General features: G+C 41.3%; 1 protein-coding gene across 1 annotated transcript; it reads left to right on the plus strand.

The window, feature by feature from the left end:
- Positions 1-1,744: 1,744 nt before the first annotated feature.
- LOC118780800 (protein-glutamine gamma-glutamyltransferase 5-like) lies at positions 1,745-13,151 on the plus strand. The gene is made up of 14 exons (XM_036533494.1): positions 1,745-1,803; positions 2,867-3,046; positions 3,521-3,754; positions 4,176-4,294; positions 5,351-5,479; positions 5,627-5,804; positions 6,715-6,850; positions 7,412-7,515; positions 8,545-8,784; positions 9,155-9,187; positions 9,520-9,726; positions 10,482-10,642; positions 11,221-11,360; positions 12,044-13,151. The coding sequence occupies exons 1-14, from the start codon at positions 1,764-1,766 to the stop codon at positions 12,195-12,197; spliced, it is 2,055 nt and encodes a 684-aa protein (XP_036389387.1). The 5' UTR covers positions 1,745-1,763; the 3' UTR covers positions 12,198-13,151.
- The last annotated feature ends 405 nt before the right edge of the window (positions 13,152-13,556 follow it).

A 13,556-nucleotide genomic window follows, 5' to 3' on the forward strand; every position in this document is an offset into this window, starting at 1 on the left:
ATTTCTCTTTCTCCATTTCTTTTGTACAGAGGAAAGGTTTTTATGGGCTGTGTGTTTATTTGTGTGTGTGTGTGTGTTTGTTTGCTGGAGGGTGGTGTAAGGTGACAGAGTGACTCATTAGCAAGAAAAACGAGGTAGAAAAAATGTTTGAAAAGTGTTATACTAGCGGGTATTCTTAGAAAGGTATATAAGCAGAATCTTGGGAACAAGGACTACAAAGTGTCTTACCACAGTGTTCAGTTTTACGGAGTACTTCAGGTAGGGTTCTAGGTAGTTGAAGGAAAAAGTAGTACAGTATGTGCAGACAATCTGGCAACCCTCAGTTTTATGGGTTATGGGTTTGGCAAGTATACAAGAGGAAACAAGCCTGACTAAAGAGAGTGCATGGATGTAGTAAGGACACAATTAAAGAAATCTCTCATTAAAGCGTGCATTTGAGTCATACTACACAGTCAATCCTGAAACTCAGAAGCTTTAACTAGTTAAATCCGCTTGTGCTGCAAATTAAATTGAGCGTAAAGGATGTGGTTTTTAATAGAAAAATGCAAAATTTTGTTAAGTGCTAAATGGAATGCTTAAAATAACTAGGAAAAATATGTTTTATCTCTTTTCCTGTTCATTCTAATGTAAACAGAAGGGAAAATTTGGTTACAAGACAAATGAATAAAAAGACAAAAAATCAATGTAAAAGTAGTGGCCCTAATTAATGGTACCATCTTAAATAATAGATTGTTTCATGTCGTAAGATTATTTTCATTGACATCTAAAACCTGTACCAGAGCACTCTGTAGTTACTCACAATGTTGTAAGAACCTATTGTACTATAATGTTATTCTTACCAGTTTTTTAGTGGTTTTACTCCTGTAAGTGTTTTAATTCTACATAAAATTTGTATTCACTGAATTTTTCTATGATTTAGATTGCTGTGTATTTATTGGTCTTGGGCCTTATCTTGTATCTTTTGTTGTACAGAAACTGTGGAATATTCTGCTGGTTTATTTTCCTTCCAGATTTTCACAAAAAAGTTTATTTTTGTAAGCACGTGACTGGCAACCAAGATTATGCAATAATAAAATGGAATGAATTGTGTGTCAATTAAATTTGTATTCCCCTAGTGTTACCTTTTTTCCCTTGTTAATGTGTAGTTGGTTCCTTACTGAAGGGTGAAATGTTGTACCTTTTGATATAATACCTCAGTGGTCACAAAATCCATTTTCCATACTAACATTTGCAAAATTGTCCACTGGTCATTTTATGCTGATAATGAATAAAAACCATGGTCTCCCATGGTCATGGTCTTATTTACCGAAACATTTTCAAAACATGTACAACCCTGGTAAATGATGTAAACATGAAAAAAAAAACTTTAACTGTAGTGACCAGTGGGGTTAAATAGACCATGTCGAGGTGTACAATTCCACGTATCGAACTTTCCTGTGCTTTAACCGTGGCAGTCAGAGCAATGCGCTAAACCACACTGTCATACTGTACCTCATTCCAAGCATAGTCGCTCGTCAGGACTGGCTTAGAGCTGCGTCCGTGCTTTCTCGACATCCAAGGTGTCACAGACCCCCAGCGGCCAAACGGCTTGCGGTGCGTTACCTCGGCATGTTAGAAATTCACTAATGTGTGACCACGTCTTAATGGCCCAATATTCAAATGTGCTGGCAAGATGTGAATGAGGTCACTTTAGGTGGGAGGAGCCATGGAGCCTCAGAGTCTAAATACCAGCGAAGAGGGAAAGTGTGACATTGTTTGGAAGGATGTTCACAGAGAAGTCCTCACCTCAGAGGCAAATGGAAGGTAAGACTTCTCTTGCAGCAAATAATCTTTTTCACAGTGAACTCATTCAGGTCACCTGCAAACTTTCTGCCCTCTTAATCTGTGATGAAAAAAGATGCCATCTCCATGAAATGCGCATTGACATTATGCAATCCTGCTTGGCATTGATAATCTTTTGTGGTTTTGCCATGTCTTGCAAAAGACTGCTGTCCTTTCTGTTTTAGCTTATTCTATCTGCAGCATTGCAGTGTTGCAAATGATCTGGTGTGTCTTCAGCATAGTGTGTCTCAGGTTTCTTGAAAATATTTATAGAACAAATATTGAGAAGGATCCAAAAAGGAACTCTTGCAAATCTACAAACTGATCTACAACAATGAAATGTGTTTCTACTTGACAGTGTATTTATGATCTGTAATAATAAAGAGAGATATTTCATAACTCAAAGGTGACGCAATCTGCCACCACACCTGATCCTTCTGGCAGCCACTGGACTGACAGATGCAGGGACACAGAATTGACAACATGTCTGCATTCAGCCACATTCCAGTCATTCATAAGAGTGTCAGACACTGTACCTAATGATAAGATGGAAAGGCACTGGATGGAATTTCAGTTGTTTGTACTGCTTGGATGAAGGTCTTAGTTAAGTGAAAGTACAGCCTTGTGTACATTCTGTATGGAAAATTGTAAGGCAATGGAAACTTACAGGGGGTAAATTTTATTGGATGTAGTTCTCTCCCCCAGATCTCTGCAAGATCTGCAGATAAGAAACATGAATTGTGAGATTACTGTAAAATCTTTGTCATGTTCCTCCATTTTTCCCTGTGAGCTTTCTCAAAGACACAGGTGGAAATAAAGTACAATATAATTTATGAAGCATCCTCTCACAATTTTTCTTTCTCTCTGTCACACACACACACACACACATGCACACACATCATACATTTTCACATTTTTCCAGTCCCCTGGGACAACATAAAGACTCTAAATACTGTGTTTTTGTAATTTCCCTTTTACTCCCCATCTCTGCATTATAACAGTTTGTATTCCAGGGAATCACCTTCCTCTGTTTTGATATTTCCAGGTCTGAGGCTCAAGCATGTCAACCTAGAACTGTGGCAAAACCTGGAAGATCATGACACACAGGGGCTGAGCTCCAGTCAGCTGGTACTGCGGCGAGGCAGACCCTTCAAGATCACCTTGCTCTTTGAAAACAGGCAGTTTAATCCCCACACAGACAGTCTCATCTTCAAAGCCTCCCTAGGTACTGGAGCATCACCGTAGCAGAACCTTTGTGTTTCGTGACTGACTCCAGGATCGCAGTGCTGTGATTTAGAGGGCATTGTCAATTGATTGGCTTCTGCAAATCTGTGATTGACAGCACAGACTAACTCCACTCCACTGATACAGCAATCATATACTATCAGTGATTCACTGAGTTGAACTAATCATATTGCTTTGCTATGGACAGCAACATCCATTGTTTGGTTTATGCGAGTCAATGATAAACAGCACATGGTAGCTCCACTGACTATGGGGTGAAGCCATCGTGTGCTGTAATTGACTTCCTGATTTCAACCAGTCATAATGTTTTGCAATGGACAGCAGCTTATGGGTAACAGATTGACAGCACGTGGTAGTTCCACCCATTACAGATCCATCAAGCCTCACCTGTCACTAATCGTTGCAGTTTCAGTGACCGCCGCAACCTGACCAATGAACCCTCTGTTTGATGCAGGTGGACTGTACGTCGAATTCCCAGCTGTCCTCTCAAAGGACTCGTTCCACCCGGAGTGGGGTGCTCACTTTCAGTTAGGGGATGTGTACCCCCTGTCTGTGATGGTCCACATCACTACCTCATCCCGGTCCCCGGTGGGACTCTACAGCCTGCAGCTGCACATTCTGTCCTGGAACCAGCAGCATGACTACATCATCGGGAAATTCGTCCTGCTCTGCAACCCCTGGTGTCAGTGTAGGTCAGGACCGCTCAGCTCCGGTCCTGGAGGGCTATAGTTCAGCTGGTTTATCCAGCTCTCATTAATCCACACACGCTCTCAGAACTGGGGTTGAGTCCTTTTAGTCAAGAGAATGATAAGTTGAGGGTTGTATCTGCCTGGAATGAAAGTCTGAAGACTCGGGCACAGTAGCAAGGCTATAAATAGATTAAATGGTGATGGTGACACTTGGTGATGGAAAAATGGGGGTGGAGCTACTGCTTATTTATGCTAACAATGATGCTGTATGCAGAACTTTGAGTGGCTCAAGTAATTCAATTCAATTCAAACAGCATGCAGTACAGCGGCTCCAACCATTATAGAGTTAACTCTTTTGTATACCTCTTTTATTCAGTGTTTTTTGTTCTGTTCCTTAAAAAAGCAGTTCTGTCATTCCAGCTGATGCTGTGTACATCCCCTTTGAAGACCAAAGAGAGGAGTATGTGAAAAATGACTTTGGCCTGTTGTACATGGGGACACCTCATAATGTAATATCACAGCCATGGGCATTTGGCCAGGTAAGTGTGCAGGATCAGTAAAATTTAATAGGATTAAACCTATTAAATAGAAGAAAATGCATCAAGACAGAATCTTTCTGTTGTTTTTAAACTTGAATGGCCATACTTAATTTTATATATCCACTGTCCTACTACAATATCATTCAGTGTTATCTTTTTTGTTGGTGAATTGTTATGGCTTTTAGTATTTAACCCTTGTTGACCCATTTCTGAGTTTAACAGCAGAGAAAACCCCCTAAATTAATTTTTCAGCATGAATTTTGATTACTTTTCCTGGAGTGACTCTACCATTAGAAAAAGTGAAACTGCTCTTTTTTATATGTTTATAAAAGCTGTAAACCATCAGTGTGCAAAGATGGTCTTCGGGTCAGTGAACAACAACAACAGTGAACAACAACAACAACAACAACAACAATAATAATAATAATAATAATAATAATACACATCACTTAAAGCAAAAAAATCTATTATTATGTGTGTTTTGTGGTAAAAAAAAAAAAAAAGTGGTGTACACTGAATGAATACAGTATCTCTGCACCGTGAAGTAGGAAAGCACAGTTATTCAGCAAGTTGTAGATGAGTGACAGGTTGTTTCTTCATGCAAAATATATTTGTGGTTTAAAATTAATTTAAGAGGCTTTATCATAGGGGTGTGGTGAGGCTGGGTCATTTTTGACCCCGAAGGAAAGGGCAGTATACAGAATATGAAGATTACACAAGGGTTAAGTCAACATAACAACACAAAATGTCACAAAAAAACACAACCGAGCCCACAGCCTAGATAACACCTAACCACATATACACCTATACAGCACAATTATTGTACAATTAACTTATTATTATTGAATTTGCATTCATGATATTTTGTATTTGTGATTTTTTGCACTGTATTCCTCTAATGCGCTTGTGTGAAATGCTTACCATTTTTTGGTAAGGGCATTAATCAGTATAATTTGATTGGTTGACTGGTTGACTGATTGATTGAGCAGAGAGGTGTTTAATTGTTTACCGATAGTAACTCTTTCTCCTCCTTCCCTCTTCCTTTCAAAAATGGAGTATGAGAAGGGGATCCTGGAGATCTGCCTGAATATTCTGCAGGTCAGCCCACAGCACAGCAGGGACAGGCAGAGGGACTACCTGCACCGCTCTGACCCTGTGTACCTGAGCAGGGTGGTGTGTGCCATGGTGAGAGACAGGCCTGGGACGTACACACAGAGAGATGGTGGGGGAGGACTGGAGAGGGCAGTGTGTTCCCCTGCAAATCTGAGTACAGCTTCACAAGGCCTCAGAGCATTTAGCCACTTACAGCCTCTTTCATACGCTTCACACCAGATCAACTGCGAGGACGACAGGGGCGTGCTGCGGGGGAACTGGTCGGGGAGCTACAGGGGCGGGCTTGACCCGTCAGAGTGGACGGGGAGCGCCGACATCCTGAAGAGCTGGGCCGAAACCTGTTTCAGCCCAGTGGAGTATGGCCAGTGCTGGGTCTTCGCTGCTGTCATGTGCACCGGTACGTCTCCGAGCCCGAGTGTCGTTCCCAGCATTCCCAACCCTGCACAGCTATAGAATTACTAGAATGGGTCTCGTCTTTAAAAAACATTAAATTGATTGTGTGGAGTCCCTTGGAGTCCGTATTAGGTCTGTGATGGAAGCAGTAGTAATTCGAAAAAAGTCCAGTGGATATCTTGCATGCATGCATCCATTGGGGATTCCATATTCGGTAAAACAGTGTAACAATAAGTACTATATTTTCATGGCCAAAAAAGATATGGAAAAAAAGATGTACTGATTGATGGCTGCTTTGTAAACCACCACACACCTGGAGTGACTGATGTCCAATTCCCAGATAAGCTATCAAAGAGTCAAAGGTGTAATGCCAAAAGTATTTGAAAAATGTCAGTATGGACAGATCACTTTTAGCAAGCAATAGAATTTTCTATGGTAATCACACTGAGCTGAACATCTGGTAAGCAAATATATAAGCAAATATTTGCTGGTACTCCTTAGCTGGGCTTGGAGGAAATGCCAAGTCCACTTACTGATAAACAGTCTCTGTTCAAATGAAATGCAGCAACCATTCTAGTCATTATACGCGTGTAGTTGTAATCCTCTTCACAATTTTCATGCTGATAAATCTGATAAAAAGACTATCTACGAAGAGTATCCACCCCTAATCATAAGGCAGGGATGCTTGCCTCACCTTAATGTTTCAGATTCCTTTACACTAATCCTCATGAAAACGTCTTGTAGGAAATTCCTAAGGAATTTCTCAGTAAACTGGTCTAATTCTACAGCAATTTATCCTGTCCAGTGGGACAGGTTTTAAAGACATCCTTTCCAGAATAATCTGGCAGCAGCATCTCTAGCGCCTATCCTCAGAGCGGGTTTTATCGTTTTTTTTTTTGTGATTTTTGTTTCAGTCATGAGGGTCCTCGGAGTCCCGTCCCGGGTCGTCACGAATTTCAACTCAGCCCATGATACCAACGGCAACCTCATCATTGAGGAGTTTTACACAGACATGGGGGAAAAGCTGCACATGTCAAAAGACAGCATATGGTCAGTAGTTCTTTAATGCGTGTTCACAAATACTTCCAGAGGGAAAATGGAGAACAGGTGTCCAAAGGATGTGATCGTTTTGGCAGCTCGTTGAGGTCACAGTGAAATAACGATTGGGTGTTTGTTATCCTGAGATCACAAGATAATTACTTACTGTATGTCAGGATTTTGAAATTGCAAAATGTATGTCTCATGATCACAAGACAGATAGAGAATTGAAAATTTTACATGACCAAAAATTTTAGGGTTTTGTTTTAAATCCAAGGTCAGAGTCTCGTGATTTTGTTTTTGAAGAAAATCCTGACGATCAGGATTGACAATCAATGATTGCAATGAATAGTAGTTGATGATGCCTCAACAAACCACTGCAGATGTCACTGTTTATCAAACCTATGATACTATCACTTCTGTCACACAGTTGTGTCCTTTATGACAATGTGCAATACTATGGTGATATCAATATATTGTTTGGAATACACATAAATGAGGTACCTAGAGTTGAATAGATGCCATTGTGATGTTAAATCCTTACTCATATGAACCTGTTGTTCTTGCTGTCAGGAATTTCCATGTGTGGGTTGAATGCTGGATGACTCGCCCTGACTTAGGCTCAGCGTTCAGCGGCTGGCAGGTATTGGATCCCACTCCTCAGGAGAGGAGCAGAGGTCAGATTCTGAATAAGTATGCAGAGATAAAGGCAGATAAAATACATTTTCTCTATTTTCAAGACTTTGTTTATCATGACATACACAATTACAGTGTAAGTAATCCTTTTTGGGCTTTTAGACCCATAAAAGCCCCCAAAATACACAATGTACACAAAATGTTCTAATGATGTGTACTTAGGTGACATCTGTGTGTTATCTCACTGCTTAGACAACATTTTGTCTTTCAGCCAAACTACACAGTGATCCTGTTAATCAGCTTAATCAAATCCAAGGCCACTGTCAGGAGAAGTAGCATGACCTGGTGCTTATCTGGGATAGTTTCATTTTAGCTCTATGTTTGATATTTGAAAGCTAAGCATTTTAATTAGGATTAGCTAAGGCTAGGGCTAGGGCAATCTAAGCTGTCTTAAAAGGTCATTAGTTGGTTAGGGTTATGGTTAGAATTTTAGGGTTATGGTTATGGTTATGGTTATGGTTATGGTTATGGTTATAGTTATGGTTAGGGTTAAGGTTAGGGTTAGAGTTTTAGGTTTAGGGTTAGGGTTTACAGTTTGCATTAGGGTCAGAGTTAGGTTTAGGGTTTTAGAGTTAGGGTTTTAGGGTCACAGTGTTAGTGGTAGGGTTTTAGGGTCAAGGTTAGGGTTTTAGGGTTAGGCTGCTGTCTTAAAAGGTCATTAGTTTGCTACAGTTACTTCACACCTTTAATGATTTATCAATGAAATAACGATATCATTCAATGATTTTTTACATTTCAGTAAAAAATCATTTAACTTTTAAAAGAACAAAGTCAAGGGAAGTGTTTTATTTGCACCAATTGCCAAGGGCTTTAAAAGTCAAATATAAAAAGTCCAAGGTCTTTAAAAGTCAGATGTAAAAACGCTTTAGTTAGCCAACCAACTCTCTCTCACAGGGGTTTATTCTCTCAGGATAGCAGCACTGATTCAGATTCTGAGTTGTGAAATACAGTCAGGTTAAGACATCACCTGAGAGCATGCTAATAGTGACGTTTGTCTCCCTGCCCCTCAGGGATATTTTGCTGCGGCCCGTGCCCTGTGAAGGCCATCAGAAAGCGACGGGTGGACCTAGCATACGACACGCCCTTCGTTTACGCTGAAGTCAACGCCGATGTGCTCACGGTCATCGTGGCCAACGGCCAGGTGGTCGGCCGGAGCTTGGACACAGAGCGCGTGGGCACGCGGATCTACACCAAAAGCATAGGCTCGCTCAAGCCCGAAAATCTGACATGTGCCTACAAGTGTACCCACGGTAAGGTGGAAATATGATGTCACAGTGTCAGACATTTTGGGATATCTGGGTATTTACATTTATATACACATTACATACACGGTTACGGACAGGAAACCATTCACAACAGCACTTCATATCAAGTTATTCATTTCATATAAATTCATAAGACCTTTGTAAAGCGTGTGATACTTGACATCTTCATGTGCTCTTGTGCTCCACTTTACAAAGTCAGATTTTTGAGCCAGTGCTGTACTTCGTGAAAACTAACAAAGAGTGATAAAGCATGTTTTCTCATGGAGTTTCATTTTTTTTTTTGCTTTTAAATGCATTGTATTACTCTGTGTCAGCCATAAAAGCTCCTTTCATCAATTTTGTCATCTTCTTTCAGATATTGCAAGACTGCAGTCAACATCCAGCCAAAGTAAGCTTTTTTTAGGCTAGAGCTCTATTCAATCTAACTGCATTCCACTTTTCCCTCTGAGTAATACTTTTAAGCAAGTGTCGTTGATACTTGTTGGCTCATATAAAACACAAATTTGCTAAAATTGCTGAATAAATGTAGCATAAGTAAACAAAACATAACACTTGCTTAAATTAGAGAGGGTTAGGGTTGTTTTTAATAAAAATAAAATTGTTTATTTTCTCTCTATTAAATTCTTTGATTTCTCAACTTCATGTGTAATAAAATGCCATAATATGGAATGTCATCTGAGGTTTCATTCTGATTTTCCCCACACACCACTGCCTGTAAAGGAAGGAAGAGTTTGGACATTTCCCTGAGCATTGACAAAGTTCCTGTGGTTGGGGAAGACATCTCTGTGTCTGTCACCATCACCAACAAGAGCAGTGTAACCAGGTCTCTGAGAGAGCACATCAATGCCCAGGCCAAAGACTTCAACAACATCTACCTAAAGACATTCTGGGAGCTTCGAAACCATGTGCAGATTGTACCCTGGGAAGGTACATATTGCAGAAACACACACACACACAAACACACATGCACATACGTGCACAAAATGTTCTTTTAGGATGTGAAATTCCTCCTGTAGTTAGAATAAGTAGTTAATAATTTGGACAGTAATTCATTTTAATGTTTAAAAGCTACTTCTAACAATAGCAGGTACCTACCTCTGACAAAATTTACAGGTTATAATGGCCTGATTGCCTGTGATTGCTGAATCTGAAGTGTTGAATAGGCGTGGATGCGGACATACACACACAAACACAAGTCTTTGGTGGAAAGTTCTTCCTGTGGTGAAAAGCTGTTGATGAAATTGTGCATGAGCTCATTATAAGGAAGGCACTGCTAATAATGGCTGATAATAGCTGCCGTTACTCAAAAAATTTACAGGTTACTGCTGTTTTATCTGTGGATTGCCTCTAACTGAAATAACAGGCATGGATATGCTACTGCACGCACACACACTCACACACACACACACACACACACACATACACACACACACACACACACACGCACATGCAGACTGAAACTACAGGGTTTATACCTGCAATTACATTGATCCATGCCTCTCAGTCTTCACCATTCTGGTATAGAATAGAAGGCCCACAGCAGTTCTCACCACCCCCTGGTTTTTTGACATAGCCTTCAACAAAAAATATTTCAGTCTCATTATTCTAACAAACTCATTCTGAAACCTTGAGCAAACTGTCAGATCAGATAATTTCACACGTGAATTGTCAATCATAAACAGTTAAAACCATACGGCACCGGATTCCACACTCCCAGTACGAGGGGGCACTGATGGCGGACAATCTGGTGAACCTGGCAGTGGTCATCGAGGATGAGAGAACCCGGGAACGAGGTCTGGCCTCGGAGGAGCTTAACATCACCACCCCACAAATCTCCATTCAGGTGGGACTCCCCTCCGTAGCAGGAGAACATATTTCCATTGAGGTCAAAGGTCACGGAGCATGTGCTGCATCACAATACCGCCGTGTCATGCTCTAAGACTGCTTGTGAGAGTTGTATCAAGTGGTCATGAATGTAAGGCCCAATAAGATGTTTTCCACTTCTGTGTAAGGCCACCTAATAAAGGGCTGGCAAAGAGCAAAGCAATATGCTGCAGAAATCGATAGCAGGCAGAAGTCCAGAGTCAAACTAAATACAGTGTGATTTATCCTTAACTTTGAGTAACATTCAGACAAGTTTTAATTGTTAGAACTGTTGGGAAGGTCTATAAAAAACCTCAAACAAAATTCATCAAGTTTAGAACAAAGCATATTGTGCTTTAATTGAAACTGGACCATAGTCTGCTTCTGTCTTACAGTCACAATAAAGCCTGTCAGAGTTAAATATTTATGTTCAGCATTTGTGATCTTGCCAGATCTTTCGGGCCAAGTAACTGTTTGCTCACCAACACCCACAAGCATTCCTAGAAGTTCCCACACGTTGCAGGTAGAGCATGTGATTGAGTGGCTTTTGTCCTCCAGTTTGCCGGAGGAGACCGCTTGGTGTGGAACAAGGAGCACAGTGTCCTCGTGACCTTCACCAACCCATTCACCACACCCATGTGCAATGTCCTTCTTACGGTTGAAGGATTCGGTCTGATAGAGGGGAAAGCACAATCAAAGTAAGTGCATGCCACTGTACAGCAAAACCATTTAACCATTATGTTCATCCTTTTGTCAATGATACTGGATGTTCAGTTCTTAAGTCACCATTAGGATTAATGTGAAGATTCTATATATTTCATTTACTCTCTGAACTAGGATAGCATGTACTTGAAATGTATGTCATCCAGTGCTGAAGTAGGGTGAGTGCCTCTCACTACCTAAGGCCTAACTGTGATAAGCAAATTTAAACAAGTCTTACTGCCTTTTTTTGCTCCACGTTTGACAATTTTTTGTTAATTTCAGCAGCTACCAAACTCATAGATTTATTTCTTGAGTGCCTCAAGGCACATAGAGAGTCAAGTCCACACACTGACAGCCTGTTGCGACACCCTCCTGTGGGGCCTTGTGTTTGACAGTAGTTGCTTAACATGTTCCCAGCATACAGTTCACTGACCGAGACGTTGCATATTCAAGGTAAGTTTGTGAGGAGCAGCACCAACAACATTATCTCACGCAGTCAGTTGTGTGCCAGCTTGTGTCCCTTTCATTGATAAGAAAGTGAAAGCACTGTGTTCGTGCCGCGTGGGGGGAGATGAGATTGGGAGATCCCTCTGTTCCCTGCTCTGCCTATCTCCTCGCCCCAAGTCGGTAACCGCCCCATACCAGTGAGCTCAACCCCGCCTTTTTTTTCAACTCTCAGGGTGTATCTCCTGCAGGCGGGAAAGACTGTGGAGAAGACGATCACCTTCACCCCCACATCAGCAGGCACCAAGATGCTGCAAGCCAGCCTTGTGTCCAAAAACAGCTCTGCTATAATCAGAAGCTTCCACACAGTCTCCGTGACAACGGAGTAGGTCCCACGGCTACAGTTCTACAGCTGGTGATTACTGGAATATACCATTTTGACAGGATATTGGGGATGAATTCATGAAGAATGTATTTTCTGTGTGGAATGCTTTTTATTTCCTTTTTTGTGTATTATAAGATACTTGAATCCTATATATTCCTCCTTATTTACTGTGTTGCTACATACATCATGAGAGTACAATAGAGACAAATTCAAATGTTAGCATGCCTGTACTTTTTCCTCTTTATATATGTATTACTGTTGATCAATGTTTTTGAATTGGGGTGGCTGGAAGTGAGGCTAAAATCCACTGCTGAGAGGTGTCACCTCTCATCACCTTCATGGTATCACTTGTAATTTCCAGCAAATATCTGTGTGTATTGCAAGATCAGAAAAAGTCTGAAAAGTTAAGTTTTTTCCATTGGTTTTGCCATGTCAGCTGTATCAGATAAACTTGTTGATTTGTTGCTGTCGAACTGTTTCATGTCCCATGACGATAACTGAGAAAGGCATTCATCCAGAATCGACCGCTAATCTACATCAGGGCTAATTTGTTCCATCAAGTTGTGCTTAATCAAGAGTAATCTATGCGCCCGTCAGTGCGATATTAATTACCACCACGAATGAGACAGTGCACGCGTGTAGTCCACTGCCCAAGCCTAGGCAGCCCCTGCTCAGACCTGTGATGTGACAAATGGAGCAAATCTCATTCCTGTCTCCAGAAATTATTTCCTGTCGCCTCACAGAAATGCCGTCCTCCATGCTGCTCACACGTCCCCGTTGGTGTGAAAATTTGCCAAGCTCTCGCGTTCTCACGTGGCGAGATCATGTCAAAACGAACCCCCTCCAAGCAGACGCGGGACGGCTGTGAGTGCAGGTTTCACGCTAGGAAAACGCTCACCACGAGGTGTGTGTACAAGTAATGACACCTGCTAGTGGCTGACTGCAAAAAAAAAAAAAAGTCAAAAATGACGCTTCCTTTCCCCTCTCTCCCGCTGAAGTTATTTATTGTAATACCCGTCAGCTTGGACTGCAGCAGTTATGTTAGGAATGTGGAAAATTGTGTTACTCAAAGTAAACGGTTCAGTGGCAAAGCAAGGGCCCAACGCTGTGAATGATGGGGGATAAATGCAGACCTCAGTGCACTGCCGCAGAGCCAGTTGGGCTGCTTCTGGTGATTACCGGCTTTTCCAGGGCATAAGTAAACATTCCTCTTATCAGATGGATGAGGCTGGACTGAGGATGTGGTTTTAACCAAAAGTATGGAGGTGGTGCACTAAGACTAAGCTTATGATCCCAATTGCAGATTGCAAGTGTATGGCTTTATAATCACTGCAAAAAACATAACATGAAGAATGTTCCTCTA

Source organism: Megalops cyprinoides, chromosome 7 (assembly GCF_013368585.1).
Source record: "Megalops cyprinoides isolate fMegCyp1 chromosome 7, fMegCyp1.pri, whole genome shotgun sequence".
NCBI classification, from domain to species: domain Eukaryota; kingdom Metazoa; phylum Chordata; class Actinopteri; order Elopiformes; family Megalopidae; genus Megalops; species Megalops cyprinoides.